The sequence below is a fragment of the Amphimedon queenslandica genome, unplaced genomic scaffold (assembly GCF_000090795.2).
Source record: "Amphimedon queenslandica unplaced genomic scaffold, v1.1 AMPQUscaffold_12995, whole genome shotgun sequence".
Taxonomy (NCBI): domain Eukaryota; kingdom Metazoa; phylum Porifera; class Demospongiae; order Haplosclerida; family Niphatidae; genus Amphimedon; species Amphimedon queenslandica.
Genome location: NW_003546769.1, coordinates 30,427 through 42,888, shown reverse-complemented (window position 1 = coordinate 42,888; position 12,462 = coordinate 30,427). Strand labels below are relative to the sequence as shown.

The 12,462-nt window shown below is 34.9% G+C and overlaps 1 protein-coding gene across 1 annotated transcript; it reads right to left on the bottom strand.

Moving 5' to 3' along the window:
* Positions 1-598: 598 nt before the first annotated feature.
* LOC109585857 (uncharacterized) lies at positions 599-11,865 on the bottom strand. The gene is made up of 9 exons (XM_020002004.1): positions 11,622-11,865; positions 10,604-11,431; positions 8,130-10,073; positions 6,083-8,014; positions 3,841-5,967; positions 2,487-2,573; positions 2,094-2,138; positions 1,910-1,969; positions 599-1,569 (listed from the first exon to the last, which is right to left on the bottom strand). Exons 1-9 carry the CDS (start codon positions 11,695-11,697, stop codon positions 716-718), a joined length of 7,953 nt encoding a protein of 2,650 aa, XP_019857563.1. The 5' UTR covers positions 11,698-11,865; the 3' UTR covers positions 599-715.
* Between the last annotated feature and the right edge of the window lie 597 nt (positions 11,866-12,462).

The window sequence follows — 12,462 nt, the reverse complement described above, 5'->3', positions numbered from 1 at the left end:
AGCCATTTTTATGAGTAGGCGGAGCATAGAGAATAGTGCCATAGAAAGAGTGCTTCCAGGTCCAAATTTCAATTTTTCCCCAGGTGGTCCCAAAAATTTCCCTAGAAATCCCTAAGTTTGCAAAAATTTCCCCCTAGATTACCCTTAAAAATTTATTCATTTCCCCTAAATTTTCCCCCAAAAAGACCATAAGAATCTAAAATTTTAAGAGGTTAACCATTAAAAATTCACATGAATTATTAATTAACCATTATTCATTATTAATATTAAAGTTAATAAAGTGTGTATGGGTGGAGCTTGTAGTTAATACTTATGAATATCATTAAATACCTATGAATATCATTAAAATACCTATGAATATCATTATAATCAGGAAATATAAAAAATTCCCTAGATTTCAATGATTTATGAAATTCCTTCCCTAGTCCCTAAATTCAGACAATTTTCCCTAGATCTAGAGAAATTTCCCTAGGTCTGGTAGCACTGCATAGAATACCGGTATACCCGTATTAGAGTAGGTAAATGAAATTACTCATTTCATTTACTCTAATATCTATGAATAGTGCAAATTATGCATGTACTAACAGCTATTATCAAAAGTGGGTAATTATTTAAGACCAAAAAACTAATTTTATCAAAAAAGGCAAAAACTAAATTTACAAAAAACTAATAGTTCTAATAAAAACAATTGTTTCACTCTAGTTCACACTACAGTCTACAGATCAATTGCACGATCATCATCTAAATGATGAAGAACATATTCTGCAGCTGCCTGACATGCGAAAGGCTTCCAAGCTTCGTATTCAATCTTCTTCCCATCAGCCAAATCTCCAACGGCTTTAATGACAATAGCTTCTGGTTTAGGCGGATGAGCATTGCTAGCAGCATGAAATATTCCAACTCCTTCCATCTCACCAGCGAGAGCATCAGGACGTACTTCTCTTAATTTCTCCTTAAATTCTGCATCGTCCACCAAAGCAGGAGTAGAAACCATGGGACCACAATGAACTTTGACTTCTTTGGCATTTTCTTTATCAAAACTAGGCTTCATCATTTTAAAAGCACGAGATTTTCCAATTAATGATGCAATATCATTACGAGGATTCCTAAAAAATGATACAAGAGTGCCTCCTGCTTTGTCTGCATCTGTTATACGAGCCTTGATACAACCTGGTTCCACACGAATGTTATATAAGTTAGCAATACAGTCAGAAACAATGACATCTCCAAGGTTTACTGGTTCTTGATCTTTAATTGAATGATCCATTCCAAAGCAAACTCCAATGGCGATTATATATTTTGGCTTAAATATCTCCATTATCTTATTTGTGACTACTATAGCTCGTATGGAGCCCTGTTCTTCCTTTGTATGTGCACTCTGTCCAACAACAACTGGGTGCTTCCCAAACTTTCCAATGTACATATCAACACCATTTTTAAACTTTTCAATAACTTCATCCCGACCATCTAACGGCTTCAAACGCTCCAACACTCCTTTCAGCTCTAGATCAGTGGCAGTCATCAGCAGGAATTTAATACCTTTAGTGACATCATCAGATACATTTTCCTCTATAGATAAAATCAAAATTTTGTAAATGTCATATAAAAACAATATTAATGCACACATGCTTCATCTCAAAAGAGGTCAGTAACTATAGTAATAATGCTGCTGTAATAGTGATTGTGCTAACTGTGCAATTTTCTATAAAGATGTAAAAAAGTGAACAGATAATACATGAAAACTTTAAGTAAAAATAGTTATCAAAACTTATCATTACTAACAAATCTAACATTACAGTAATGTAAAGTGTGATCAGCACATCAAAAAAATTATTAACATTTTTACATGATCACAAAAGTTCTTGTTCGTCAATAAAACAATCTATTAGTAACAATTTAAATAAAATACCTTGTCTTTTGATTTCATGATTATTGTAATGATGATGATGATGTATAATAGTTGTATTGCCTAAAAAAGAACACAAAATGATAACAGATAAATGTACTCAAGCAAGCTAGTCTTCACACTGCATATTGTTGAATCAATGTTTACATGCAGTTCTATTAATCACATCTTCATTATTAATTATTACCTCCTCCAGTAGTTGGTGGCTGGTTGACTTGAGCTGAAGGTTGTCCTACATTATGATAGCAAAGTGACATGAAACTAGCAACACCAATACAGTGCAAAATTAATGATGGTTGTAAATTTTGCAGATTTCTGAATTAAGATTTGAATGAATTAAACCCATGAAAATCAATTTGTAATGGCATAAGGTAGGAAGGAGTGTAATTTTTCAAAAACTAAATCTTTAAAAATATATTATTGGGCAAATTTGTGAAATTTAATTTTAAGCAGTTCAAAGAATTAAAGGTATGCATTTATGAAAATTGTAATAATTATAATTATAGATAATTCACATGTCAAAATGTTATAATTTTATGTTTCTGAAAATAAGGCATTATAAGTTAAAATTATAAAATACCTTCTTCTGTTCCAGCATTGCTTGTGGCTCCATCATCAGGAGTAGTAGGAGCTGGTGCTGTATTGTCTTGTGTGGTATCATCAGAAACTGTAGAAGAAATTGGGAAAGAGTAAAAACAATTGGTTAAGACAATTTAATTTTAATTTCATTAGGTAGCAGGTGTAATTGGTGCATTATTGGCACACTGAATCTCATACACATGAAATACATACAAATAAACAGCAGCTGCTGGTTCAAAATATTGTCAGTGATATGATAACAATTGCATATACCACAAATAGGAATTTCACAAATAGGTCCATAAGAAAAAAATGCAGTGTAACCATTATAAAATTTTATAAATATTTATATGTAAGAATTTATTTATGTGAGCAATAACCATACAGTATACTATACTATACATAACACTATCATTTACAGTGACCTATAGTGACTCTATAACAGGGGCGTATCTAGGAATATGAGGAGAGGGGTGCTGAGGGCGCACGAAGTGCGCCGCAATTTTGGCCACACCCACTTTTACGGCGGTAAAACGGCCTTTTCCTGCATTTTTGTCAATTACGGGTGGGGCCAAGATCATTTCAAGCATACTGCCATGCTACTAAAGTCCATTTGCATTCACCTGAGCCCAGGAAGTGATTACAGACCCCACCCAATAATTAACACAATGCAATAATTATAGTTGTGAAAAGTATGGCTGTACTTTCTGCATGGGTTATACAACCAACTTGAAGCTAAAGAGCTATAGCTGCTTCTTAAGTAGTACAATAGATGCGGCAAAAGGAGAGGAATGCACTGGTATGTTTATTTTTACAATAGAACTTGTAAGTCAAAAGTTATTGCAAGAAAACAAGGGCTCAGGTGAACACAAATGGACCTTAGTACTTCTGATTGCTCCTTAAGCACTGGAAACTGCTGAAATTATGATCAGGGGGCTAGATAACTTTGTTAGGAGGCTTAGTAGTGATGCAAGAGTCCAGGATTTGAGTAATTTTTTTCTGAGCCCAGCCATGAGGGGGGTGCTCAAGCCCCCTCAGCCCCCCCTAAATATGCCTCTGCTATAAGTCATTATAAGGTAGAGAGAACCTCTATAAGTATTAATAATAAACCAGCTATTATTTTGTTTAATTTTCATTCCTTTTCTACTTTGTGTGTTTCTCTGATTTTATGTGTTTTTAAAGCTTGAAAAATAAAATAAACAAAAGTTTAATGGTCTAAAAAGAAACCTACTGCATGCTAAAAAATTACATTATAATATTAATAAGTTATATTAAACTAACTTCATGATTTCAAATGAATTAAAAGTGATGCTTATATATTAATGGTTGTATACTCTTTGTTGTGCATTACTAACCTTGACTGGATGATTGAGAGTCTTTAAACCAACATCTATAGCTACTATCATCACCTTGTAATACATCACATGGTGATTTGCATGGACACAAAGTGGAAGATTTATCTTTCTGGACGATGCAGTAGCTTTCCTTTTTGGGGCATTTGAATGCAAAGATGTGATTTTGGTCAACATCGAGCTCTTTGCTGCTTTTTTTGATAGCATTTGAGACTAATTCACGAATACGTGGACAAGATTCCTTGGGACCATGAAAATGTGTTTCGATATGTGTATAGCGATTGATGATATCTATAGTGTAGTATTTGTAAACACGGAGTGACATGGCATCATGATATCTGTAATAGTCTTTGCCTACTGGGCTGAAGCCTATGACATCTTTTTCCTCCAAAAGGTGTACAATGGTTAAAGGAAATAATCCTTGAGGAATGGCTAGAGTTGTTGTGTCACTATCGTCAATCTCCCATGCTATGAGAAGTGGTCGTATTGTTGTTGGAGTGGGATTGAGCTTGTTGTAAGATGGTAATGCACACGGAAAAAAATATTTTCCTTTTTTTTCAATGTCAGTGACGACATGAACCTTTTCTTCTTTATTTTTCACTTCAGCAATAATGTGGAGGTGCTTTAGAAGTTTAATCATGTGAGACAATTGGAAATAATCATTTAAAATTTTCTGTTTTTTTGCAATTTTTTCTAAAAGAGCTTTTCCAAAAAAGCCAGATTTTATAAGCTCATTTCTTTCACAAACCTGTATTTCGTCAGCAATTAAATGTAACTTTTCATGGTCAATGTATGTGACAGCTATTAGATGTGAAAGGACATCAAGAATCGGCTCAGGATCAACAAATATTATATTCTCTAAAATATCAGGATAATAAAGAATGATAGTGACATCATGTAGATATTGCAGAACATCTTCGATATCAGATTCATCAAGTCGGAGAGGCTTACCAATCTTAATCACTTCCTCTTTTGTAAGGAAACTCTGTTCGCTCCGTTCCTTCTTCTTCCTAGCTTCTAACTGTAGTGCAACTTCAAAAGTAAGCAATCGAATTGGTAGCGTAACTTTCATTTCAACTTGACAATTTGCAACTGTATCATAAAGACTTTTACTAGCCTTTTCTCTTCCTTGAGATCCAGCAGGGAGCAACGTATCAACTGCAAATATAACCGAGTAGTCTGAATGCTGCTTTTGCTTAATGACTTTATCATCAGATTCATATTCTCTCAGGCTTTCGTTCATTTCTGTTAGCTTTTCCTTAGTCACTGACTTGTCATCTGCACGTGTACCAAGTATAATATAATGAGAGTGCTTGGGCATGTCAGACTCAGAGACATAAGGAATTTTAATAGAATTTAGCATAGCTTCGGAGCTAATAGTTGAGCGAATTATATCGAGATTAGAAAACTTCAGCTCTGTATTAATAGGTGCCTCATTTTGATCAATACGATATTGAAACTTGCACTTCTCATCAAGACCTTTGGTAAGATCAATGGTGATGATATTCAGTGCAGCTGCTCTTGTAAAAAGAGGTAGCAACTCTCGATATGCTGGTTGACCACCGGAATCAATAAAATAAACCCAATTTGTGCTTAATTTTGTAGTATTTGTAGTTGGTTGAACTTCTGTAACTTTTTGAATTACTTCCATTTCAATTGGTTTTTTTTCAATTGGCTTATTTTCAGCTGGTTTTTTCTTGGCTGGTTTATTTTTGACTGGCTCGTTCTCAGATTGTTCATTCTTGACTGGTTCATTTGTGGGCAGTTCAATTGTGGTTGATTCTTCCATTAATGATTCACCTGAACTATCAGATATATCATCATCTTCAGACATTGGTGCTTCATCATTTTCTGTAGGCATTTTCTCATTTTCTTTTAAATGAGCTGCTAGTTGGTCATATAAATCTTGTTCTTCAATCCTCTTCAACGTCTTATTTTCTTCATCAATGGATAATTGTGTTGCTTGAACAGCGCGACAAGCTATTGGTGTACTATTAGTAAAAGCTGGCGGTGGTTCATTAAGTAGGAGGCGTAATGAACATGTTTTACCAGCTCCAGGTGCACCATGCATATTGATACGAGTGATTTTTAGTGTAACTTCACCTTCTTTCAGCCATTTTTCAATTTTTCCTAAAATTATGAAGAAATTATTACTTAAAGTGGCAATAAATTTCATTTTTCTCATTTACACACATTCTCTAAATTCTTTATTTTTATCAAATATTCTCTTTAATAGTATACTGACCTGAACTGAATGATTGAGTATCTTTAAACCAGCAACTATAGCTACCATCATCACCTTGCAGTACATCACACTGTACTGGACATTGAGTACACCTGGTGAAAAATTCATTCTTGACGATGCAGTAACAATGTTCATTTTTGGGGCATTTGAATGCCAAGATATGATTTTTGCCAACATTGAGCTTTTTGCTGCTTTTTTTGATAGCTTTTGTGACTAATTCAAAAGCTAGTGGACAAGATTCCTTGGGACCATGAAAACGTAATTCAATATGTGTGTAACGATTGATGATATCTATGTAGTATTGTTTCTTTTCTGTGTCAACACGAAGTGACATGGCATTGTGACACCTGTAGAATCCTTCGCCTGCTGGAGTGAAGGCCACATCATCTTGTTCCAAAAGGTGTACGATGGTTAAAGGAAATAATCCTTGAGGAATGGCTAGAGTTGTTGTTCCACTCTTGTTAATCTCCCATGCTATGAGAAGTGGTTGTACTTTTGTTGGCGGGTCATCGAGCTTATCATAAGATGATAATGCACACGAAAAAAAATAATCTTCTTCTTCTCTGTTTTTGACTCTGGCAATGATGTGGAGGTGTCTTAGAAGCTTGATCATGTGAGACGGTTGAAAATCTTTATTAAAAATTTGCCTCGCAATTTTTTCAAAAATACTTGTTTTAAGAAGACCAAAATTTTTGAGGCTATTTAATTCATCTGCTGAAAGAGGTGGATTAGCAATTAAACTTAATTCGGCACGGCCAACAGATGTGATAGCTATCAGACGTGAAAGGACATCAAGTATTGGTTTGGGATCAACAAATATTAAATTCGGTAGGACAGCAGGATAATAAAGAAGAATAGTGACATTGTGTAGATATTGGAGAGCTTTATCAATATCTGATTCATCATCAAGTTGGAGAGGCTTACCAATTTCAATTACTTCCTTTTTTGTAAGGAAACTTCGGTTCTTCTTCCCAGCTTCCATCTGTAGTGCAATCTCAAAAGCAAACAATCGAATTGGTAGCATAACTGTCATGGCACCTGCACAATTTGAAATTGCAGTACAAAGATCTACACTAGCTTCTTCTCTTTCCTTAGACCCAGCAGGGAGCAACGTATCAACTGGAAATATAATCGATTCTTGAGGTGCATTCTGAATGACATTTTTTAGGTCAAGATTAAAGCTACTTGTCAGGATTTCATTCATTTCTTGCAGCTTTGCTTCAGTTACCAACTCTTTACGTGTACCAAGTATGAGATATTGAGGATGCTTGGGCATGTGAGAGACATAAGGAATCTCAATGGGATTCAACATAGCTTCGGAGCTAATTGTTGATTGGATTATATCACGATTGGAATACTTCTGATCTGTATCAATAGAAAACATATGTTGATCAATACGATATTGAAACTTGCACTTCTCATCAAGACCTTTGGTAAGGTCAATGGTGATGATATTCAGTGCAGCTGCTCTTGTAAAAAGTGGTAGCAACTCTCGATACGCTAGTTGACTACCAGAATCAATAAAATAAACCCAATTTCTACTTAATTTTTTAGACTTTCCTGTTTTATAAGCATGTAAAATCTTTTTAACTACTTCTGAATCGGTTGGTTCATTTTTGGATGGTTCATCCTGTGACAATTTATCTGAATAAGCAGATATAGATCTATCATCTGTAGCATCATCCACTGCTGTAGATGCTAGCTGGTTAAGTAAATCTTCAATATCGACCCTCTCCCACTTATTTTCACCATCAATAGATATTCTTGTTGCTTGAACAGCAGGACAAGCTACCACAGTAGAAGGTGGTGGTGGTGGCTCATTAAGTAGGAGGTGTAATGAACACGTTTTACCAGCTCCAGGTGCACCATGCATATTGATACGAGTGACCTTCAGCTCAACTTTACCTTCTTTCAGCCATTTTTCTATTTTTCCTAAAATTATGAAGAAATTATTACTTAAAGTGGCAATAAATTTCATTTTTCTCATTTACACACATTCTCTAAATTCTTTATTTTTATCAAACATTCTCTTTAATAGTATACTGACCTGAACTGAATGATTGAGTATCTTTAAACCAGCAACTATAGCTACCATCATCACCTTGCAGTACATCACACTGTTGTCGACATTGAGTACACCTGGTGAAAAATTCATTCTGGACGATGCAGTAACAATGTTCATTTTTGGGGCATTTGAATGCCAAGATATGATTTTTGTCAACATTGAGCTTTTTGCTGCTTTTTTTGATAGCTTTTGTGACTAATTCAAAAGCTAGTGGACAAGATTTCTTGGGACCATGAAAACGTAATTCAATATGTGTGTAACGATTGATGATATCTATGTAGTATTGTTTCTTTTCTGTGTCAACACGAAGTGACATGGCATTGTGACACCTGTAGAATCCTTTGCCTACTGGAGTGAAGGCCACATCATCTTGTTCCAAAAGGTATACGATGGCTAAAGGAAATAATCCTTGAGGAATGGCTAGAGTTGTTGTTCCACTCTTGTTAATCTCCCATGCTATGAGAAGTGGTTGTACTTTTGTTGGCGGGTCATCGAGCTTATCATAAGATGATAATGCACACGAAAAAAAATAATCTTCTTCTTCTCTGTTTTTGACTCTGGCAATGATGTGGAGGTGTCTTAGAAGCTTGATCATGTGAGACGGTTGAAAATCTTTATTAAAAATTTGCCTCGCAATTTTTTCAAAAATACTTGTTTTAAGAAGACCAAAATTTTTGAGGCTATTTAATTCATCTGCTGAAAGAGGTGGATTAGCAATTAAACTTAATTCGGCACGGCCAACAGATGTGATAGCTATCAGACGTGAAAGGACATCAAGTATTGGTTTGGGATCAACAAATATTAAATTCGGTAGGACAGCAGGATAATAAAGAAGAATAGTGACATTGTGTAAATATCGCAGGGCTTCATTGATATCTGATTCATCATCAAGTCGGAGGGACTTACCAATTTCAATTACTTCCTTTTTTGTAAGGAAACTTCGGTTCTTCTTCTCAGCTTCCATCTGTAGTGCAATCTCAAAAGCAAACAATCGAATTGGTAGCATAACTGTCATGGCACCTGCACAATTTGAAATTGCAGTACAAAGATCTACACTAGCTTTTTCTCTTTCCTTAGACCCAGCAGGGAGCAACGTATCAACTGGAAATATAATCGATTCTTGAGGTGCATTCTGAATGACATTTTTTAGGTCAAGATTAAAGCTACTTGTCAGGATTTCATTCATTTCTTGTAGCTTTGCTTCAGTTACCAACTCTTTACGTGTACCAAGTATGAGATATTGAGGATGTTTGGGCATGCGAGAGACATAAGGAATCTCAATGGGATTCAACATAGCTTCGGAGCTAATTGTTGATTGGATTATATCACGATTGGAATACTTCTGATCTGTATCAATAGAAGACATATGTTGATCAATACGATATTGAAACTTGCACTTCTCATCAAGACCTTTGGTAAGGTCAATGGTGATGATATTCAGTGCAGCTGCTCTTGTAAAAAGAGGTAGCAACTCTCGATACGCTAGTTGACTACCAGAATCAATAAAATAAACCCAATTTGTGCTTAATTTTTCAAGCTTTCCTGCTTCAAGAGCATTTGAGATTTCTTTAATTACTTCCATACCAGTTGATTTCTTTATGCTTGTTGGTTCTTCCAGTGATAATTCATCTGAGTGATTAGGTACATCATCTGTAGACGTTAGTGCTTCTTTAAAATGAGACGCTAACTGGTTAAGTAAATTTATAATACCAACCCTCTCCCACTTCTTATTTTTGTCATCAATGGATATTTGTGTTGCTTGAACAGCACGACAAGCTATTGGTGTACTATCAGTAGAAGATGGTGGTGGCTCATTAAGTAGGAGGTGTAATGAACACGTTTTACCAGCTCCAGGTGCACCATGCATATTGATACGAGTGATTTCTAGCTCAACTTCCCCTTCTTTCAGCCATTTTTGCATTTTTCCTAAAAAATTAAGAATGATAATATAACAACACACTGTTTTGATTCAGTCACTGCTAAAGTCTATTGTGTTCATCTGCATGCATGAACACTTTAGAATTATTGGTGGAATTGAAACTAACCATCCATTTCTCTCCCACTGCTGCAGCTACTGGTGTTACTAGTACACTAGCTAAGGCCTTTGCTTTAAAGGCTTGCTGTAATTACTTATCATAGTATTAGCAAGTATGTATATACTTGGGTAGGGCTACGTATGTACAAGCACTAAACCAAAAATATGGCATGAAAAATATCATCACTTCAGTCCTGTGCTCAGGTGAAAGTGAGTGAACTTTAAATAACATGTACAATTTTATCATCATATTATTTAGTTGTGAGTACATATAAAAACAAAAAACTTTATGACTGATAATATAATTATATAAGGGTCTAATTTTATGACTTGACAATAATACTTTTTGTAAATATGATTGGCCTGGCCCCTTATATTTCATGCAATGCTAATTAATAAACATTATTGATTGTATATATACCTGTATAATTACTGGGCTCAATAGTAGTGCTATCAGAAACTGTGGGTGGAGGGTCAATGCTTGTTCGATTGAGAGGATATGTATCATAATGTGGAGGTTTTCCGAAGTAAAAAGACTTTCTGAGTGTGGATATATGAACCGGATGTTGCTTCACATTTTTCATCCCGGTTTTGGGGGCAATCTGCACACTAGTAGCTGCCACTCTTTCAGCAACCATTGCCATCAATTGGCCAACCTCCTTAGTAGTATAGTGGTTACTGAAAACATCACATAAACTCTGAATAAAAGGACTTCCATTTCTGCCACGCCAGGCGACAGGAGAATTAATGCCTGCAAAAGATATCAAAAAATCAGATGTGCCTCCATGGTCAGAAATTTTTTGTTGGCACATATGGAAAAAAAGAAGCTTTGGCTTGCCAACTAAACCAGGAATATTCTCGATTTCCCTTTCAATAGTGGAGACTTTATAATGCATATCATCAAAAGTCATAAAACAAGCAGATTCATTTCGATCGTGAATGCCATGAGCGAGAATGAACATAACAAAACAGCACAACTGAGTGTGATCAGCACCTTGCACCTTTAGCATCAGCTCATCAATTTGTGCTTTGGTTAAATCCTCATAGACATCAAAGGTGAATTTGAGAGTACCTTCAAATAAGCTACGCAAACTCTCAACATCTGCCTGATTTTCTTCCTCTCGTCCTTTCTTCATATTAATGATCAAGCAGTAGCCACGGGGCACGGTATTCATCTTGTATATGTCAGTGTGATTGTCAACATATGTAAATTCTTCATAAACAGCAACATGTGATGGGAGATCTAAGCCTACAAAAAGTTATTTGATGTATTTAACTGACACAATTATAGACATTAAAAAAGAAAAAATTAGGTTTCAAAAAATTTCAAGTGAGTAAGTGCTATATATTCTACAAGATCAAAGTTAATGTTGCTAGCAACATATATACATGTTGATGATGTTGCATGGTGAGTTTAGAATCAATTCAATCAAACATACCTTTTTCAACGACTTTTTCTTTCAAAAGCTTTTCCTTCGCCTGTTCTTCAACACTATGCGGCTCCACATGATCCATTTCTTGTGACTAGTCAGAACAATATTTTTCTCTCTTTATGATCAGCTTCCCAAGAACCTGATTGTGTGCAGCTATTTAATTGATGCTGCTTATATAGCCACTCAATTTCATTAAAATTGTAACTGACCAATCAGATTGCTGGTTATTAAGGTGTGGTTTAAAATAGCATTACTGCATTACTACAGTATCAATGAATGTAATAAATATTATTATTATTTTCTTGCTCTTTTCCCTTAACTATGTAATGTCAGGTGGGCATTAGACTATCAACTAGTCTACATAAAAGTCAGTCATTCATAGTAATAATTTCATAATAATAATCAAAATAATCAAGATGGTCTAAAAATATCAATAAACTAAAACAAAACATGTACAAGTACCAGCCTACCAGGTATAACAGCAGTAGCTCCTATAACGATAAGTGTATAATGTACATCAGTGACTGAATCATTTATTAATATCTAATTACCTGATGGTTGATCTTCATTAAGCCCAACATACACTATGCAACATTTTGTTTGCAACAAATGTTGCATAGTGTATGTTGGGCTTTAGTCTCTAGTAGCAGCTGTTGTTGACGAACTACCAGCAGTTACTATAAAACTAACAATTATTATAATAGATCTATATCCTGTGTCTCATTGAAGACAATGATAAGATTACTAGTAAAGAGTAGTGGGAGCAGTAAAACAGTCTGGGAAACATTGTCTTACAACTAACAACTATTTAAATTATATTATTACAGATAAATACTATAATCTAATC

What these genes read in the sequence shown, in the direction of transcription:
- LOC109585857 (XM_020002004.1), bottom strand. Translation starts at nt 11,697, where the DNA reads ATGGATCATGTGGAGCCGCATAGTGTTGAAGAACAGGCGAAGGAAAAG. An exon ending in AGAAAAAGTCGTTGAAAAAG is followed by an intron (nt 11,432 to 11,621) that starts GTATGTTTGATT and finishes AACTTTTTGTAG; the next exon opens with GCTTAGATCTCCCATCACAT. An exon ending in TGAGCCCAGTAATTATACAG is followed by an intron (nt 10,074 to 10,603) that starts GTATATATACAA and finishes TTAATTTTTTAG; the next exon opens with GAAAAATGCAAAAATGGCTG.